Source organism: Thunnus thynnus, chromosome 24 (assembly GCF_963924715.1).
Source record: "Thunnus thynnus chromosome 24, fThuThy2.1, whole genome shotgun sequence".
Taxonomy (NCBI): Eukaryota; Metazoa; Chordata; class Actinopteri; order Scombriformes; family Scombridae; genus Thunnus; species Thunnus thynnus.
In genome coordinates, this window is record NC_089540.1 from 148,568 (window position 1) to 168,293 (window position 19,726).

The window sequence follows — 19,726 nt, forward strand, 5'->3', positions numbered from 1 at the left end:
TATAAAGTGACATATTAACAGTCCTACAGCAAAAATTACAACAAAAATTACAACAGCTTAATCTCTGCCATTTCTGTTGGTTGGTATGCAATGTCTTCTGGGATACTTAGCTTCAGCGGCCTTCGGCCTGCTCCGGCCACCTTTGGCCAACCAATGGTGTAACTTCATCACTCAGTCAGCCAGTCAGTCCGTGACTCTGTGACAGATAGATGTGATTATAGGTCTGGCCCTGCTGTTGTGGTCCAGCCAAAAAATATCTAAAAAGAGTGCCCCGGTGGCCTTCTGTGGCACATGCCACACAACCGCAATGTCCACAGTTCAACTCCCAGCCAGTGGACCCTTGTTGCATGTCATACCCCTTTCTGTCTTGTGTTTCATGTCTCTCTCTGTACTGACTGTCAAAATAGAATATAATTTAAAAAAATAAATACATTTTTAAAAAAGTTTTTGTAAGCTCTTACAGCTTAATGACAAATCATCTTAGCTGCTGAAAAGATGTGTCTAAAAAGATTCATGCGTCTTGTAAAGACAGCCAGGACACTGCACTTCATATCATCCTCAGAGCCAGTCTAACTGATATATAATATTGATACAAGTTGAAACTTGTTAGTTAAGCTGAATACAGCACAGTGTCTGTATGTGCATTTTATGCATTATTTTATAAATCTTTATCCTTCTGACATTTAAAATTAACACCATGTGTTTGGGTCATTGGTAGATCATCAAAAATCACTGCTATCATCAAAAATACAAAGTTGTTTCAACATGAAAATATGAGTGACCACTGCCTTAAAATTTTACTGAACCATTACTGAGTAGTAGGTATAATGTTAAACGTGCTGAGTCAATTGAACTAAAAAAATAACTTAAAATTAAGTTCAGTCAACAATTTGTACAACAAATTTGCCTAATCATCATAGCACTTGTCTACCTTTTAGAAGTGACATTCAGGTTCAGCACTAATCCCTGTTTTAATGTGAGCAAGCAAGGATGTGTTGAGATGAAAAGTCAGGAGCAATAATAGCAAACAAATGAAAATGTTCCAAACAGAAAGAAACTCCATGAGGCTTTCTGCACCATTAAACATATTTGAACCTTCATTTTACGAGTTCTCACTGAATGACACACATGGGCAATACATTGTTTCCATTAAAAAATAAGTATTTTGTTTGATTTTGGCCATTGTGCTATTGCAATTTGCATACTATGCCTTGATAGACCAAAATACTTGTTTTTTGACTTGCAACTAAAATGCAAAACTTGAGACTTGACTTGGACCAAAACACTTAAAAATAGCTAAGGGGTCAGAGGACATAGGATGATTTTTAGCAATTGAGATTTCTTCCTTTTAAGGCCACATTACTCTTATTTGTCCCATTAGTCTCCCTCAAGAAGCTATCTGATAAAGCAGACTCCATTTGTCTCTGCAATTTCATCCGTGTGTGCAGCCTTAGAGAAAGCCTTGCTGAAGTCTCTTCGGCGTCTTGATGACTTCCTGAGGACTCCGCTACCTGAGGAGATTGATGCTGACGCCTCAGGAGACCTGCCTGAGTCCTCCAGGAGCTTCCTTGATGGGCCTGAGCTCAGTCTGGCTGACTGCAACCTGCTGCCTAAACTACACATCCTGAAGGTTCTTTGAGCTTGATTTTCACACTGTAGTAAAAAGAATGGTCTATATATTTTTTTGCTCCAAATTCAAGAGAGAATCTATATGGATTTTGCACTTAAATGAGAACAAACAATGCTCCCAACTCCTGTCAACTCACTCCTACTCATATTTTTGTCTTTCCAGGTCGTTGCACAGAAATACCGTGGATTTGAGATCCCAGCAGAGATGACAGGGGTTTGGCGGTATTTAAATTGTGCATACCAGAGGGAGGAGTTCACCAGCACCTGTCCAGCTGAGAGGGAGATTGAATTTGCCTATCTGGATGTTGCAAAACGAATCAAATAAGGGGAAGAGTGGTACAACTGTAAAAAACTAAAACTAAACTAAAACTGATACTGATATTGAAACTGACACCTGTTAACTCCTTCTTAAGTCTGATATCTCCACATTGGCTTGGAAGTGAAATATACCAGTGTGTGTGTGTGCATGTGCGTTCACAGGTTGGACTGCATGGTGATCTATTGTATCTTTATACCAATGATTTAACAAATAATGACATCCAGAAATAAGCAGTAATTAGAAGCAGAATGCTTGCAGAATTAATTTCTGATTTCTTTTTTTTTTCACTTTTCAGATGATGGCCGGGCCAATAAAATAGCACATATAGCAAACTTCACCATTCAGTATTACAGTATCAGAAACTATAGTCAGTTTTTACCTAATACTTTTTAGTCTAACAATTACCACCTGACTTTAAATTTTAATCATTAAAATATAAATGACACTATTATCTTCTATTTAAACTAATTTTACTAAATGTTTACAGTTCATATGTGAATTTGCATAACATCACCCAATGTATTATCAATTATGGCCCTTCAATAATATACATGACAGAATAATTTTACATTTTGGAAAATACACTATTTAATTTTCTTGATGAGTATTAGATGAGAAGGCTGATATCACCCTCATGCAGAGCCAGAGCTGGAAGTGGATAAGCTTAGCTTAGCATAATGACTGGAACCAGGGGGAAAGGGCAAGCCTGGATCAGTTCTGCCTGATCCAGTTAACTTTGAGTTAAAACCTCAAAGTTTTCAGTAGATTTTCTTTATGTTGTGGTCCTCCCTCTCCCAAAGTCCAGTTAAGTCACTGTAAGTGTAACCACACTGTGTATCAAAACATTATCTGATGGCATCTGTCTTAATGTTAAAGACTAATCAGTAGTTAAATCAAGCATTTAATGTCAAGGCCTGACTTAGAGTGTTTTCTATTTGTACATTTTATAAACAGTTAATTGTACTGTATGTGTACTCTTTATACTGATGCAATTAGACTATTTACTTCTATTGTGATTATCCTTTGATGGAATTCTTTTGTATCTTATGCTACTGACTGAGGCTGAGTGTGAACAGGTCTTGATGCTGGTTGGTATATCTAGTGTTAATGACATTTTGTTTGACATATTTTGTAGTTCAAAATACTCAAAGACCACCATTCTGTCACTTACCCAAAGTCACCTCACTCCTCTCATCTTGCATATTTGGGTTTACAGTCAGTCTGTTGCATTCAAGTAATATTTTCAGTTGTAGTAGAATCCACTTATTCTCAGGACAACAGAAATGATAAAGTTGCATTCATGCCATACAGGAATAACCTTTATTAGTTAAAAAATAGTTAAATTGTCAATTAAAATTAAAAATCACTGGTTCAATTGTTGTAAAGATGTGGTTTTGTATGTTTTTACGCCAAACCACCAGAGTTTTCCAGTCAACTGTTATCTGAACCAAACCAACCCTAACATCAGCCTGCTGTGTTTTGGCCTTAAATCCTCTCTGGGGAGAATCTTTATTAAACTGATTTTATCATTACAGTACTTGGTCTTCTTTGTTTTGGTTGTCTGTGTTCCTGTCATTGTCCTTGCAAAGGAAGATGGAAATATAACTTGAGTTTGAGTCATAATGCTGAGTTTACTGATCCCTCTGTTTCACAAGAATTTTTTCTGAGGGGACGTTTGTGTACAATATGTATTAGATTATAGTAAGTAAGTAATTTCATAGTAATTAAGTGCTTTTTGGACTACTGTTGGTACTCATTGCTGTATTGCCTGTACGTGTCTGTCTGGCCAGAGCAATCAACACTGATGGAAAACAACTGGGACACCGAGTGATTGAGTTTGGGACAAATACTGGCTCATGGCCAGTTGACACTCCTACAGTAAGTTTTCATCATAACTTACTGGTATATTTGCAATCTATTCCTCTGTCCTGCGGCATGGACGAGCCCAGGTACAAGAGCGAATCACCCATCCAGTGGACCGGTCATCTGCCACCCCATTTTGGAGAATAGCAGGTCTCCTCTTCATGCTGATCCTGCTCTCTGGAGATGTTCAGCTAAATCCTGGACCAGTGACCCCTCGAGTGCTGCAGAACTTTGATGCTGATTTGTGCCTGAGTGTGTCTGGGACTCCTCTGGTGCCAGTAATGAATGAGCAGCAATTTTCTGGGCCAGGCTTCTCCCATAACAGACTAAACTTTGTTAACAGGAGGAATGACGCCTCGATGAATAACTTTTCACTACTGGGCTGTGGAAACCTTGATAGGTCCAGTGTCTCTCTCACAAAACCTGCTGCTGACACCACTGTGTGTCAAAACCCTGCAGTGAGGAGGCAGAGGTTATTCAAAACCTTCCAAACTGTCAATCATGCAAAAGTCTTATGGGACCCGAAGCTGAAACTGAGAGGGCTATTCGGTGGACATTTTAACATCAGAAGCATTACTGCAAAGAGCAATCAGCTAACTCATCTTGTGTCTGACTCAAATCTTTCTCTGTCTGACTAAAACATGGTTGAAACAAACAACTCCTGCAAGTGTGTTCACGGTGCCCGGATACCAATATTTCAGAAGAGACAGACCTGATGGAAGAGGAAAAGGGGTGCTTTTTTTATGTGAGAGACAACATCAAATGTGAACGTGTGGTTTATAATGCGGGTAACATGTTAGAATATGTTGGGATAAAAATAATGTTATCCCAGCAAATGTCTTAACATCATAGGTCATCATCTATAGGCCCCCTTCTGCAGATGACACTTGCAGAGTGCAATCTCAACAAAGAATTATTACTTATGGGTGATTTTAATGTGAACTGGGAGGATAAAACTAAGAGGAAAAAAGATTCAAGATTCAAAATTTTTATTTGTCAATTCTCTACATGTGCCAAACATACAGAAGAATCAAGAAAACGTTTCTCAATATCCCGCGGTGGAAACATTAAAGTAAGACAAGACAAAGTGTGCAACAAATAGACATATATCAAAAAAAAAATATATATATATATATAATAAATAAGATAAATATATATATATATATATTGTCCTGTATAGTGCAAATAGTGCAGCAGCATGATATCATGCAGTAGTAGTGCAAAAGACTGTCTGTTTCTGAAGGTCAGGGTTCAGAGTCCAGGGTGTCCAGGAGGGAGTGGGAAGGTGGGGAGAGAGTTCAGCTTCCTGACAGCCTGGTGTATGAAGCTGTTAGTGAGTCTGGTGGAGCGGGTACGGAGGCTTCGGTACCTTCTCCCTGAGGGCAGGAGGCTGAACAGACTGTGTGCGGGGTGGCTGGCGTCGCGCACAATCATGGTCGCTTTGCGGGTGAGGTGGGTGTTATAAATGTCTTGCAGGAAGGGGAGTGGGGCACCAGTGATCCTTCCAGCTGTGTTCACGATGCGCTGCAGGGTTTTCCAGTTCTGGTCGGTGCAGCTCCCGCCCCACACAGCAATACAGCTGGACAGGATGCTCTCAATGGTGCCCCGGTAGAAAGTGCACATGATGGGTGGGGGAGCTCTAGCTCGCTTAAGTTTGCGGAGGAAGTAGAGATGCCGCTGTGCTGTCTTCGCCAGTGATGCAGTGTTAGTGGTCCAGGATAGGTCCTGATGTGCACCCCCAGGAATTTGGTGCTGCTCACTCTCTCCACGGCAGTACCATTGATGGTCAGTGGAGGGTGTCGGGTGTGGCCTCTCCAGAAGTCAACAACTATCTCCTTGGTCTTGCTGACGTTCAGCAGGAGGTTGTTGTCATTGCACCACGTGGTCAGAAGGTTGATCTCCTTCCTGTAGTGGGTCTCATCATCCTTGGTGATGAGACCCACCAGGGTTGTGTCGTCTGCGAACTCACAAAGTGATTTGCGCTGTAGGTTGGTGTGCAGTCATGAGTCAGCAGGGTGAAGAGCAGGGGACTGAGCACACAGCCTTGGGGGGCCCCTGTGCTGAGTGTGATGCTGCTCAAGGTGTTGTTGCTGACTCGTACTGCTTGTGGCCTTTCACTGAGGAAGTCCAGCAACCAGTTGCAGAGTGTAGTGTTGAGCCCCAGCTGGTCCAGTTTACCGATTAGCTGTTGTGGGATTATGGTGTTGAATGCTGAACTGAAGAACAGCATTCTCACATATCTTTTCTCATAGTCTTTTGTGTCCAGGTGGGTGAGGGCTGGATAGAGAGCAGAGCAGATTGCATCCTCTGTGGACTGTTTGGCCCAGTATGCAAACTGGAAGGGGTCCAGGGTGGGGGGGAGGATGGATTTAATATGTGACATGACTAGCCGTTCAAAGTATTTCATGATGATGGGGGTCAATGCCACAGGGCGATAGTCATTGAAGCTGGATGGAGCGGGTTTCTTTGGCACAGGTATGATGATGGTGGACTTGAAACATGATGGAACGTTAGCCTGCCTCAGAGAGGTATTAAATATATCTGTGAAGACATCTTTAAGCTCCTCTGCGCAGTCCTTCAGCACATGACCAGGGATGTTGTCTGGACCTGTTGACTTGCGGGTGTTGATGGCGAAGAGTGTCCTCTTCACGCTGGCAGCCGACAGGCACAGAGTCTGATCGTGGGAGGGGGGTGGGCGTGTGTTGTTTTGTGCTTCAGTGCAAGCAAAGAAGCTGTTGAGGTTGTTGAGCAGAGAGATGTTGCTGTCGCAGAGCTGTGGCGCGAGTTTATAGTCCGTGATGGTCTGAATACCCTGCCACAGGCTCCGTGTGTCTCTGCTGTCTTTAAATTGGCTGGTTATCTTGTTTGTGTATTCCTGTTTTGCTTTCCTGATGCCGCGGGACAGGTTGGCTCTCGCTGTTCTCAGGCCAGTTTCATCCCCAGCTCTGTGGGCATTGTCTCTGGCCCTCAGCAGCCGATGGACATCCCCTGTCAGCCATGGCTTCTAGTTAGCCCGAGTGATGATGGTTTTTGTGTGGGTCACATCATCAACTGATGCACTTGCTGATATAAGAAGTAACAGTGCCTGTGTACTCCTCGATGTCTGTGAGGTTGTGTGTGGCTGCCCAGTCTGTTGTGTCAACGCAGTCTTGGAGAGCAGAGGAGGCCCCCTCTGGCCACATCCGTACCTGCTTCTGAACCGGTTTGGTGACTTTCACTCTTGGCCTGTATGCTGGTATTAGCATAACAGTGATGTGATCAGAGAGTCTGATGTGGGGCAGGGGTGAGGCCTTGTATGCCCCTTTGTGGGTAGTGTAGACCAGGTCCAAAATGTTGTCTCCTCATGTTGGGAAATCCACATGCTGGTGAAGTTTTGGGCTGATGGTCTTAAGACCAGCATGATTAAAATCTCCAGCGAGGATGGTGAATCCATCTAGGTGTGCTGTCTGTTGTTCACTGATGGCCTGATACAGTTCACAAAGTGCTGCATTCCTGTTATTGCTGTTGGGGGTGGGAGGGATGTAAACAGCGACTAGCAAAATCGCTGTAATTTCCCTCAGCAGATAGAAAGGATGGCACCTTATGATCATAAACTCTGCCAGTGGTGCACAGTGTTTGCATATCACCACAGCGTCCCGACACCACGCATCACGGATGTAAACACAAACTCCCGCCGCGAGTCTTTCCTTCGTTTACGAGGGCTCTGTCCACTCAGCAGAGTCAGGGATGTTGTCATTTAGCCATGTTTCAGTGAAGAGAAGCACACAGCAGTTACTCACGTTACGATTCGCTGACCTCAGCAGTCGTATGTGATCCATTTTATTGTCCAGGGATCATACATTTGCCAGCAGGATGGATGGTATGGCTGGGCGAGTTTGTCTAGCCACTAGCCTAGCCCAGATACCTCCGCGCTTGCGGTGCCTCCTTTCTGGGGGGGGGGCAGCAGTCGAGTCCGGTGTGGTTGCAGGCCGGCGAAGTAATCTGAGCTCCTCTATCGACTCTGTTTGTGCAGTATCCAAAGTGTTGTAAAGCTGGTTCCTGCAGATGTCTAACAGTCTGTCGACTGTACTTGTATTCCAACGTAGACAGACTAGATGAATACGAAAAACTTCCGGACAAACACTTACTAAAAGAACAAAATACTGCACGGTTGGGACAGCGAGGGGCTGCTGCGTCTACACGCACCGCCATAAAAAACTAAAAATGATCACAGAGAAATTCCAACTAAAACAACTAGTAAAAGGCCCAACTAGGATTACAAAATGCTCCATTACACAAATTGATCTGATATTTACTAACAAACCAGAAAGATAACTAAAAGTTATAATTTAATCACTGGCTTATCAGATCAAGTAGATTTAAGACCACGGCAACTAAGACAATGATCCTTCAATGCATACCCAGAGCTAAGCAAGATAAATTTATCAATGAAATGAACAGCTTGAACTGGGATGATGTACTGTCCTCCGATGATCTGGACTATGGCTGTGATACTTTTACTCACAGAATCAACGCTGTGAGGGAAAGATTTAATGTAAGGATACAGATGAAATCCAAAAATAAAAACAATTTACCATGGTTTAATGAAAATTTGTGGAAACTTATGAAATCTAGAGATGCTGCACTAAGGAAGGCAATTAAAACTAGAAGGGACACTGACATGCTGATTTATAAAGGTTTAAGGAACAATTATCCAAGAGCTAAGAGAAGCTATATCTCGTTTTTATCTCAATATTTTGAATGAGGCAAAAGGCAATAGTAAATTAATCTGGAAAAACATTGATAATCTCACAATGAGGGACCCAAAATTTTTTAGGAGATTTTAAACTCAAAGTACAGGGAAAGTTAATTGAAGATAATTTTACTGTTGCTTCTGTCTTTAATATTTTTTTTCTTGAGTCTGTATATGAGTTAGGAAAAAAAGTTACAAAAAAGAAACTGGATATTGTTCCTATAGATGCTACAGGTCAGGTTTTAGAGCTGGTAGAGACTAATGAGTTACAAGTAAACAAAATTGTCGGCTCCTTAAAAAGCTCCAAAAGTAGAGATGCTTTCCAATTTGACACTACGTTTGTCGAATCGCACAAAGATATTTTAACTCCCCCATGTCATTGTCACGCCTATTTTTAAATCTGGAGACTGCCTTGAAGCCAGTAACTACAGACCAATAAGTATGCTGCCAGTACTCTCAAAAGGTTGCTGAGAAAGTTGCCATTAAACAACTGACAACATTTCTTAAAGCCTCTGGAAATGTGGCTTGAAATCATAAAAATGCATATATGATATCAAAGTTGAGTGTCTCATTAAGCATCCACAAAAATCTGAATGAAAATAAACATTCATAACTTTTAGAAAACTTAGCTCAAAAACAGCTTATTTGGCTGCTCAAACCATTTCTCAGGACTGTGTGGGCGTGTCCTGATCACGTTTGATTGACGGCTCACTTTCAGTTCAAGTACCATTTTATTTTCTATTCATTCACTAAAATATTTGTTGATATGGAATAAACTACCAAATCTATCAAATGGACCCTGCTTGGTTAGAAAGCTTGACTAATCGACTAACTAGCAAAACAGGTTAGACCACCCAAATCTGTATTTTTATTTAACTATACCTCCCGGAGTATGATGCTAATCGTTTTAGCATTCTCCATTCACTTACATGAAACGGTTAGCATTAGCTTTTCTATTCAAAACTTTTGAGCTTATTATCGATTACCCTGGTTGTCTACTAGTTATCTTAACTAATCAGCTAACTAGCAGAATAGAGTAGACCACACATATCTGTTTTTATTGAACTATACCTTCCAGACCACAAAGTTAAGTGTTTTAGCATCTTTCATTCACTTACATGAAACGGTTAGCATTAGCATTCCTATGCTACACTTTTGAGCTACTTATCTACTCAGTGATTAATACAGATTTGGATGGTGTACCCAAGTCTGCTAGTTAGCTTAACACAGTAACTTTCAAACCATATCAGGCTAATTTGAATTCTCATTCTAGCTAAAAGCAAAGAAAAGTGCACTGCATTCTTTTCTCATGGGGGAGATGAGAGTAAGTGTTGTGAAGTCAGCTTGGCCAGATAGCCACGTAAATCATCTTTCTCTTAAATATGATTGGGCAGGTATTTATTATGTAATAAATTCCCTAGCTTAGCCCCGCCTAACTGCAACCCAGTAACATGGGAAGGGAGAGAAACTTTCTAAAGAACTACATAGGCTATGTCAAAGGCTATGCTCTCATACTTTTTAGCTGTTTACTATATACACATTAGATCCTAAATTACATGATTAATAGCCAATCATGGATTTGCCTTTCCAGGGGCTTTAATACAAGCAATTTTGGTCTACATTGTATGCAATTTAGCTTTAGAGCAAATCATTCCACCGAAACTGCTACCTTGCACTTAATAGAGCAAATTAAATCAAGACTTGATAAAGGAAGAGTAGTTAGTGCTGTATTTTTAGATATACATAAAGCATTCGATACAGTCAATCATGATGTTTTAAATATCGAAACTCTCTAAATTTAACTTCTCATCTAGAGCACTGGCATGGATGTCTTCATATTTATCCAATAGGACACAATGTGTTAAAGTTGGTGACACACTGTCCAGTAACGTGAAGTGCACAATGGGTGTTCCACAAGGGTCAGTGTTAGGTCCCCTATTATTTAGCATATATATTAATGATCTCCCTCAACAGTGTCATGATGTAGAACTACAAATGTATGCAGATGACACCGTTGTGTACACACATGCAAAAACAGCTGAGTTAGCTGCTGCTAAGCTAACAATTGCATTGGAAAGGATCACACATTGGTTTGATCAATCATGTCTGAGTCTAAATATAAACAAGACAAAAGGTTTGTTTTTCTCTAAAACTATGGTACAACCTCCTAATGCTGATATTTTCATAAAAGGTGAAAAAAATTGACATAGTTACTGATTTTAAATATCTTGGTGTGACACTGGATCCAAATTTGAACTTTAAGAAACATGTTAAAAAAAACGGTTAAAACCATTAAGTACAACTTAGCAAATTTTAGACATATTAGAAACTGTCTCTCTTTGGACACAGCCAAGATATTTATGCATGCTATGATTCTTTACCATATCTCTTATTGCATCACATGTTGGGGGCAAGGCTGGAGAAACAGCCATAAAACCTCTTGAGCCTTTATACAAACAAACTCTAAAAACTCTGGACAAAAAGCCAATGCATTTCCATCACTGTAGGGTACTGGAGAAATACAATTTACTGAGCTTTGAGAATTTTAGATTATTCTCAAATTTGTGCCTAGTTTATAAAATTTTAAATGGTTTGGCCCCTCCTCTACTATGCGACTTTGTGTACACTTGCTCAGTAAGTTCTATTAGATCCTCCAGAATACCATTTCGTCACACTGCATTTGGGCAGTCAGCTTTCTGTATGAAAGCCACCACTCAGTTGAATGCCCTACCTGATGATATGAAGAACTATAGTTCTATCAATACATTCAAGGCCAAAATAAAAAATCTACTACAGACTACTAATTGACATTGTGGGTGTATGTGATGTGCTGTTGTGTGTAGCTTTGTATTTTGTATTGTGTGGGGTTTTTTTTTTGGCTTTGTACTGTTTGTTGTTGTGCTGTTGTATGTTTTGATTGTGGGGGACTACGGATGCAAATTAGCTTCGAGCTAACTCCAGTCATTAATGTTTAAAACTGCGCACTGTCCCAATCAATAAATCAAATCAAGTACAGTTTAACCCTTAGGATTAGGCGCTATACCAAACTTCTGAACCACAAATCAATATTTCATTCATATATTGGGTGATTAATCCTTATTGAAACTTTCAGAGAACAGAGAGAGTGTATTCTTTAGGTTTTGTACTATTTGTTTATGGAAAAAAGATCACATTCACACTATTTTGGTCCCTAAAATAGTACAACATCCATCATGATTTAAATGAATGTTATTGAATGTGAAGAATGCAACATTTTTTGAATGGTGATTTTTGATTTTTTTAATAAATTCAAAGTCAAATTTAACCTGGAACATCCTCTATTTACAAAAATGTGTATCAGCTGCACCAAAATAAATAAGTTGTATATTTTGGGTCACTTTTGGAAAGTTCACAAAATGTCAGGCTAAAAGACAGCTGTTTGGGATGTTTTTACTGCTCTCAAATATAAATGTAGGTCAAATTTAACCTGAAAAGTATGTAAGGGTTAAAAGGTGTTCAGTCCATGAACCAACAAATCTTTAACAGAGAATCCTCAATTGGAACTGAAACTACTGAGTCAGTGTCACTGACTGAATCTGTAGCTTTTTCCATTGGAGCTCCTCCCACTGGTGACTGAACGCAGCATTGTCAGCTCACAGCCACAGAAAAAGAAAAAGCCACAGATACACACATGCTGTGGTAGCTCTGCTGAACAAGAGTGGTTGCTGTGCTATTAATCTTAGGCTATTAAAAGAGCTTACATAGGCCTGGTTTTGTGCTGAACAGCAACAGCAACAGAATGACTTTACTACTTAAGTAAAGACAGTCAGAAGCAGTGCTGTAATCGTGGTAATGTGATTGCTTAGAGTAGAAAAAAACTAGTCAGTGATTACACATCTTTCAAGTGAACTGAACAAACAATTTAAATTTATTTTTTTATGTCTAAGTGGAGCAGGTGCCAATAGATTAAAGAAAAAGTTACAATTTCAAAGCTTACTGGACTAAGACCTAAATTGCCTTAGGACTCAAACTCTCTCCGGATCTGAGAGCAACAACAACAGTATGTGGGCATAATCATAGATAACCATTATTAAATTGACTACAAGCAGCAGGAAACAGCTCTTCTTCAAAGTTTAAAAAAAATACACCCACAGGTGCCTCTAAAGCTAACTAATTAACATGTTACATCTCATCAATCTGTACAAAAACAGAAATTTTAAATGGACTATTTGTGGTTTAATGGGGTGTTGCATGCTGGAACTATTCCTTGATGAACAACTTCTTTTGATAAAGCCACTTGGCCTTCTCTTCGGTTTTCAGTCTTTATGCTAAACTAAAGCCAGCTCTGTACACAACCCACAGACATGAGATTGATGTCCATTTTAACATAAAAGCACAAACCTAATTTTAAAAAGGTTTTTTCCATTTACATACAGCATGTGTCCACCTGTCACATTCCATTTCACATTTAATGTGGTTTCTGCTTTAACATTTACAGTTTTCATTATGTGATCACTGAAATTTCAAGATGTGTAAGCAGTGTGCCACCCAAAAAGTAAATGAGGTCATACCTACAGAGCAGCAACAGGAGCTCTGATTGGCCAGCTGTTGTTCTGATCCCATTCAGAACTCCCCCCGCCCAACACATTGTAAATATGTATATCCATTTATTAATCAAATATAGTTAAACACTATAAAGGTCTAATTGTTCAGGTGGTACACACAAAATTTTACGTTGTTAGCTTTGGTTCTATTTCAAATACTATTATTATTATTATTATTATTATTATTATTATTATTATTATTATTACTCCACTTTCATTTTTTGGAACACTTGTATGTGTTTTACTTCAATGCTAAAGCCATATGTAATAATTTGCCGCTCAAAGAATCCAAAATGATACAACATAGATACACACATGTTAACACTCAGGCATGTGCAGACACACACACTAATCACCATGGTGACAATGACAGCGATCTCTGTGGAAACGCTCCGAAAATAATGACCCAGAGTTTACACACCCAGACAGTAAATACACACAGTTCAATTACCACAGAAACATCCAGAGGAAGAATGTCCTGCTGTTCATACTGTGGTCTAATAACACGGGGTAAAGTCACACAGTATAATTGTATATGTATCACCCGTCCCATGTAGCTACTTAGTTAGCAACTGTCTAACAAGTGTTGTAGTACGATGGGTGGGCCCTGGGTATGTTTACCTGTGGCTGGCCGTGCTAACCTGTATAACATAAATGAAATTACCAGCTTTTAAACTTTTTAACAAGACTATGAACTATAAATATATGGCGGTGCCTCCACTTAGCAGGAATGTATAGTAGGAGTCACTAATTTTAAATCCCACTAAGAATTTAGTTTTAATTACTATTCCCTGTTTTAAAACTCAAATCATGACTTAATGAATTGTAAATATGACACACACACACACACACACACACAATACTTTTAATGCAAATAATGATTTTAGTTAATAAAACAAATATTTAAACCAATTAATAAAATTAAACAGGTATAAAAATATTATACAAAACTTAAATGTGTTTCCCTTTTGCTTTTAAACCTTTCTCAGAAGTTATGACCTTTTTCTATCTTATCAATTTCGAAGCTCCTAACTAAAGGGCCCACACTCACACGCACACACTCACTCTGCAACCAAAATTAAAATAGTGTCCTTTAAACCAAAACAAAACGTGCAGGCCTGAGTCGTTACTCGGGAGCGTAGTGACCTAAAACAATTGGCAGCTTCACTTGCAAATGCAAGCTGCCAAATAAAATAGCACATGCACTGGTTAATTGTTACTCACAAATCCCTGAGTTGAAACATGGGAACGGGGCGATGCGTGACGAGGGGAATGATGAGTGAGGTTACAGGCTGGCGGGCGACAACAGTCCAGACGAAGTGATAGCTGAGCAGGAGACATCTACTCTTCCATAGAGTCCACGGAGTGTTTCCTGGTTCTCAGTAGACATACATGACAGTTTTTCTCAGTCACTTAACTCGCCCTAAAGTTCCTTTACTTCTCATGCTGAGTGCGTTTTGAGCTTTACACTTATGACATTAACACATACTATCAACAAACAGTAATGGTGTGTTCACACCAAACGTAAAGCAAATTTTTCGCGCACTGAGATTAAATATAAAGTCAATATAAAGATGTGAATAGACGCAAATTTGCGTGTATTCGCGCCGGGCGACATGAATGATGTAACTAATGGCGCGAATACGTGAAATTCGTGAAAATATTCAACTTGAGCGAGAAATTCGCGTGACGCTGTGTCAAGAGAGCCTATCAGCGTTTACATTCTCCTGACGTCACTGACATCCTGACGGGCTGTTGAGTCCGAAAATGAAGGACAAGCTTATTGTTGCGGTGTGTGGTCACCCGGAGCTGTATGACACAACGGCGTACAGCTAAAGAGACCGGACAAAAAAAGAGAACGCTTGGAGGAAAGTGAGTGAGGAGATAGGACTAACGTGTAAGTTTTGAAAATATGTGTCTGTTACTTCATTCCAGCTATCAGCTGTACTTTACTATGGACCAAGTTAGCACTAGCATTAGCCCCAGTTAGCATAACCGTTCAGAGCTGGCTTTCACAGCATAAGTTACTTGTCTGGCTCACTAGTCATTTAGATTGAACAGTTCATGTTTACGTGTGTTTCTTGTCAGAGGAGGTGTGTCGAAAGAAGTGGAAGGGCCTGAGGGACACCTATTTGAAGGAAAGGAGAAAAGAGTGTGAAAGAAAGGGCCAGTTAAGAGGTGGAAGTGTTCTGCAGTCCTGTCTTTCCTCGACCCCTTTGTTACACCAAGAGACACCAGTAGTAACATGGGGCGGGTGGTCAAGGAAGACAGGACCGCAGAGTACGAGGACCAGGTGTCAGACGCAGCAGCAGAGCCGTCAGGTATTGGCATCGGAGGTTGGTTGAGAAGAGAGAGAGAGACACACACCCACAGACGCAAGGAAAATATTTTTTGTACAGCTGGATAACTAATTGTTTTTGTTTTTCTGATCTACCATAAGGCTAGAAATTATCATTGCTGGAACTGTATTATGTATCAATATGGTTGCATTTGTAAAATGCTTTATGTGCTGTAATTGACACTGAAAGCTAGAGTGGTTAGACAATCATATGTCTGCAAAACAAAAACCGAGACATTCTTGTTATATTCACTACAGACAAGCCAGATCAGTCCTCTGAAGCCATAGAGGCAGAGTCAAGTGCTGCTGCAGTTTCTGCTGCAACACCACCCACAGGTATGTACTTCAGAAAAGTCGGGTTGCATTTTTTTATGGTATGAGTATAATTTCTGCATGAGTGAAATGTTTTTCACTACTGTATTCACTTCATGTTTGAGTCATGTATTTTTGTCTGTTGCCTGATCTCAGTAAATTTTAGCTTTACAAACTATTGCATTGATGGAAATATGGTGTTTTGATTTCATACAGTGACCAGGAGGACCTGAAAGAGGACCGGGGGAGTGACAGGGAGAGGGAAATAGAAGTACTCCTCCTGGAGGCTTTGAAAAGGCCGGCTCCACCTGCTCCACCTCCCCCCTCAGAGGATGAGCTTTTCCTCAAAAGCCTGGTTCCTTCCCTGCAAAGACTGTCGCCCCAGCAGAGGGAATTTGTTAAATTTCAGATACACAAACTAATTTATGAGTCCAGCTCCGTAGTTCTCAATTTGGAACCAGCAGAATACGTTATCAGGGCGACAGTCTTTGCAGGGAACAAACCAGGCCTTACATCATTATTCTTTTTTTTATTTTATTTTTAATTTTCTCATGCGCGTGCATATTTTATGTTTTTATATTTTTAAAATAGTATTTTGTGTCCTTTTTTTGAGGCACTTTGTTGAGAACCATGAATGGTACAATGTTCTTTTTAAAAGAACAACAAAAAAATAAAAAAATAAAAGCACTATTTCCGTAATTTACTTCCTGTTCTTTATTTACAAAAATACAGTTGACACACAAAGGAAACAACCTTATGTGCATTTCCTATGTTGTAAGATAGATATTTTGTTCATAGCAAAAGTTCAGGTCAATATCAGGTTTATATGATAATTTATCTGCAGCGTACAAATGGTTTATGTTTGGTTAGCTGCTAAATGTGTTAATACTTCCAGTCTCCATATCTACACTGGATATACTTAATGACAGCTTATCACAGTGATGTCTTTTTTTAATATTATTGTGTTGTAATGTAGTGCAAACATGCCAAATTAAAGCTGTATTACCTCACAATAACAATATATCATGGATAAAAATAAAAGCAGACACAATGTTCTCTATGATATGAATATCAATTGATGACCTAGCATGCACAAACATGGGCATATATTTATTTTGGTGTTGATAGGCAATATAATAATATTGCATGAATTTTGCTCAATAGTAATGTGTGAGTGGCTCTTAAAAGAGCCGTTCTTGCCATGGGACACTTCCCTCTGCAGAGAAGTAGGACATGAAGACCTCCCTAACCCTGATGGCCTCTCTTGCTGAGTTGTTTGCAGCAAGTCTGCCTGGTCGGCAGTGGCTCCACCTCACCAACCAGGATGCTCCCCCTTTCTGCATTTGTCCGGGTTGTCCTCCACAGGAAGTTACGGAGAACACAGGTAGCCTTCACACACTTCTCTGCAACTTCTGGGTGGACCTCAAGGGCACACCTGTACATCCTCCACTGTGACGAAAGGATCCCAAAGGTGTTCTCCACTACCAGCCGAGCTCGGGACAGACGGTAGTTGAATATCTGTCGCTCTCATGGAAGGACACGCCCAGGGAATGGCCTCATGAGGTTCTTCCGGAGTGGAAAGGCCTCATCAGCAACAAAGACGTGTGACTGGGGTCCTCCATGGTCAGCTCCAGATAGTGGCAAGTCAGCAGGCAGCTGAAGGGTGCCAGATGGAAGTGCCTGACCAAAGGCTGAGTTGGCCACAATCCCACCATCACTCGTTCTTCCATAACCCCCAACATCAATCAACTAGAGAGAATGTTCCCTTGTAGTTAAAGTACTGGGATCCTGAATTAGCAGGGGCTTTCAGAACAACATGTTTGCCATCCAGAGCTCCACAGCAGAGAGGAAAATTCCACCGCTCGTCAAACCTCTCTGCAATTGACCTCCATTCCTCCATGGTGGGTACAGCTACAGCTATGAACTCCTCCACAAGGCAGTCCCAGATAGCAGTGACAACATCTGGGACGATCTTGGAGACAGTGGAGAGCCCAAAACGAAAGCTGTTTGCGATGGTCCTGAATGAGTCACCAGTGGCTAGGTATCTGCAACATAGAAAATATTTAATTTAGTTTAGTAGTTGTGCAATTTTATTGATATGGCTGCACAGGTGTTTTTTAAATGCTCACTGAGTGTTTATACTGATAGTGGGAAATTATCCTTTTAAAACGTGAACATCTACCAACCACTTTGTTCAAATTCACCTGCCACTAAATAATTATTTTGTGTCTGAAATTTACCAGCCACTAATATTTTACCAGCATTTGGCTGGTGCTAATTTCCCACCCTGTTTATATTATTATTTTATTGTGGTGGATAAAAGAATAAACAAATTTTCCTTTGAAAAACACGAAGAGCAGATAAAGAGATTAAGGAAATAAATCTATTAACTTTAAATCTATTAACTTTACTCATAAATTGTACAACAACCACAATGAAGAATATAACAACATTAAATTATAAGTTTAATTTGGAGTCATACCGCTTTAGTAAACCAGATAATTCAGCCGACGTGTGACTTGCTAGATACAGTGAATATTTGTTGATTTTGACAGACCAAAAACTGCAATTCACCGGAGACAGATGGACAGGCGCTCCGCAGCTAAGACGGACCGCCTGTAGTTGGTGTCTATCCGTGATATCCTGGCACCGATCCTCGCCAACAGGTCATCAAGGTGGGCCCTGGTCAGCCTGAAGCACCGCTGGAAACAAGCGTCGTCCACACGCAGTTCCTGGAGAAGGCGGTGAAATTCACCCAGCTGTGTGCGCCTCCGGATAATGTCATGGATCCAGACACGGCGGCGTTTGGTTTTCCGACGTATCTGGGGCTTCCACAACAGGTACAAGGCAGCGATGGTTGTAACTTCGGTCATGGTTGATGATGGAAAGAAATGGCAGAAATAAATTCACCTCTTTTCTAGTGAATATTCGCGGGGGGGAAAAGTCGCGCGAGTGACGCGAAAAAAGACAAATGATCCTGCGGCCAAACTCGCGCGAATGACGCGAATAAAAACAAATGATCCAGCGGTCAAACTAGCGCGAGTAAAGCGAGGCGAAAATTCGCTTCGCGTTTGGTGTGAACAAAATTTAACATTAGCTGCTACTATGGTGAAATATGTGCTAATATAACTAGCGTGCTAGTGCGCTAATCGCGATTAGCATCTATCTTTTACACAATACATTGTGATGAAGCGAAACAAAAATACATACACAGAGGTTATTTACCTTCTGCAGGTTGCTATGATGTCCATTACCCGTCGGTAAAACTCTGCATCCACCAAAGTAATGAACATAAACAGTCTTCAACAGCGTATACAGTCTTCACACAGCTCCTATTTGTCGTCTTAATAGCCTACGGCTTTGCTCTACGGGGGTCTTCTAAACATCCCACCCCTCCACCTTTCCAATTGGCTTACAGGTCGGTCAATTAACAAAATGCTAAGATTGACAACTTTACGCCCTCTAGGGTTAGGTTATAAGACAAACATGCTATTCTTATGTGTACAGCAAACAAACTACTTGAACTGCATGAACTTCACCCACACAATGACAAAGATTTATTCATCTGCCTATAGCGTGTTTTAATTCACTATGAACTGCATTAAACACTCAACTTAACTGGCTTTTAATAGAATACTTTTTAAACATTTTAAAATAATTTATTCGTCTATGTATTTACATATTTATTTATCTAAAATGAAACCTTTTTAGACTGGGCTACATATAATTATTCAGTATAGAGTAAATGTAATCTCCAATTTGGGAAAAAAATTAATTACCTAAAGTGTATCATTCGAAGTCCAGTCTTCTTTCACTGCACATCACTTGTGTTGTTGTCAGTTTAGTCCTGGAGCAGTACCAATGTGGTCTAATCTTCCAGGTGTCTGTAATCCAGTTTTGCAATCAATGGTAAGTGATGACATAGCCTACATGAAGACATGAATTTTGTT

At 40.2% G+C, this 19,726-nt stretch overlaps 1 protein-coding gene, 1 long non-coding RNA gene and 1 pseudogene across 5 annotated transcripts in view; 1 reads left to right on the forward strand and 2 right to left on the reverse strand.

Annotated features, from left to right (window-relative positions):
• LOC137177067 (chloride intracellular channel protein 5) overlaps window positions 1-3,469 on the forward strand; it is a 30,764-nt gene extending 27,295 nt beyond the window's left edge. For both annotated transcript variants that reach the window (XM_067583175.1, XM_067583174.1), the window contains exons 5-6: window positions 1,449-1,630; window positions 1,793-3,469. In XM_067583175.1, coding sequence (XP_067439276.1) covers window positions 1,449-1,630; window positions 1,793-1,954 — 344 coding nt within the window. In that variant the 3' untranslated portion in view covers window positions 1,955-3,469. The remainder of the gene's footprint in view (window positions 1-1,448; window positions 1,631-1,792) is intronic.
• LOC137177068 (uncharacterized) overlaps window positions 1-19,388 on the reverse strand; it is a 46,285-nt gene extending 26,897 nt beyond the window's left edge. For 2 of the 3 annotated variants that reach the window (XR_010925943.1, XR_010925941.1), the window contains exons 1-2: window positions 19,002-19,388; window positions 14,351-14,504 (exon numbers count right to left, since the gene is read on the reverse strand). This is a non-coding gene — a long non-coding RNA (uncharacterized lncRNA). The remainder of the gene's footprint in view (window positions 1-14,350; window positions 14,505-19,001) is intronic. The other variant, XR_010925942.1, reaches the window with a different exon arrangement.
• Window positions 16,956-18,649, reverse strand: LOC137177223 (uncharacterized; annotated as a pseudogene).
• Window positions 19,389-19,726: the final 338 nt, after the last annotated feature.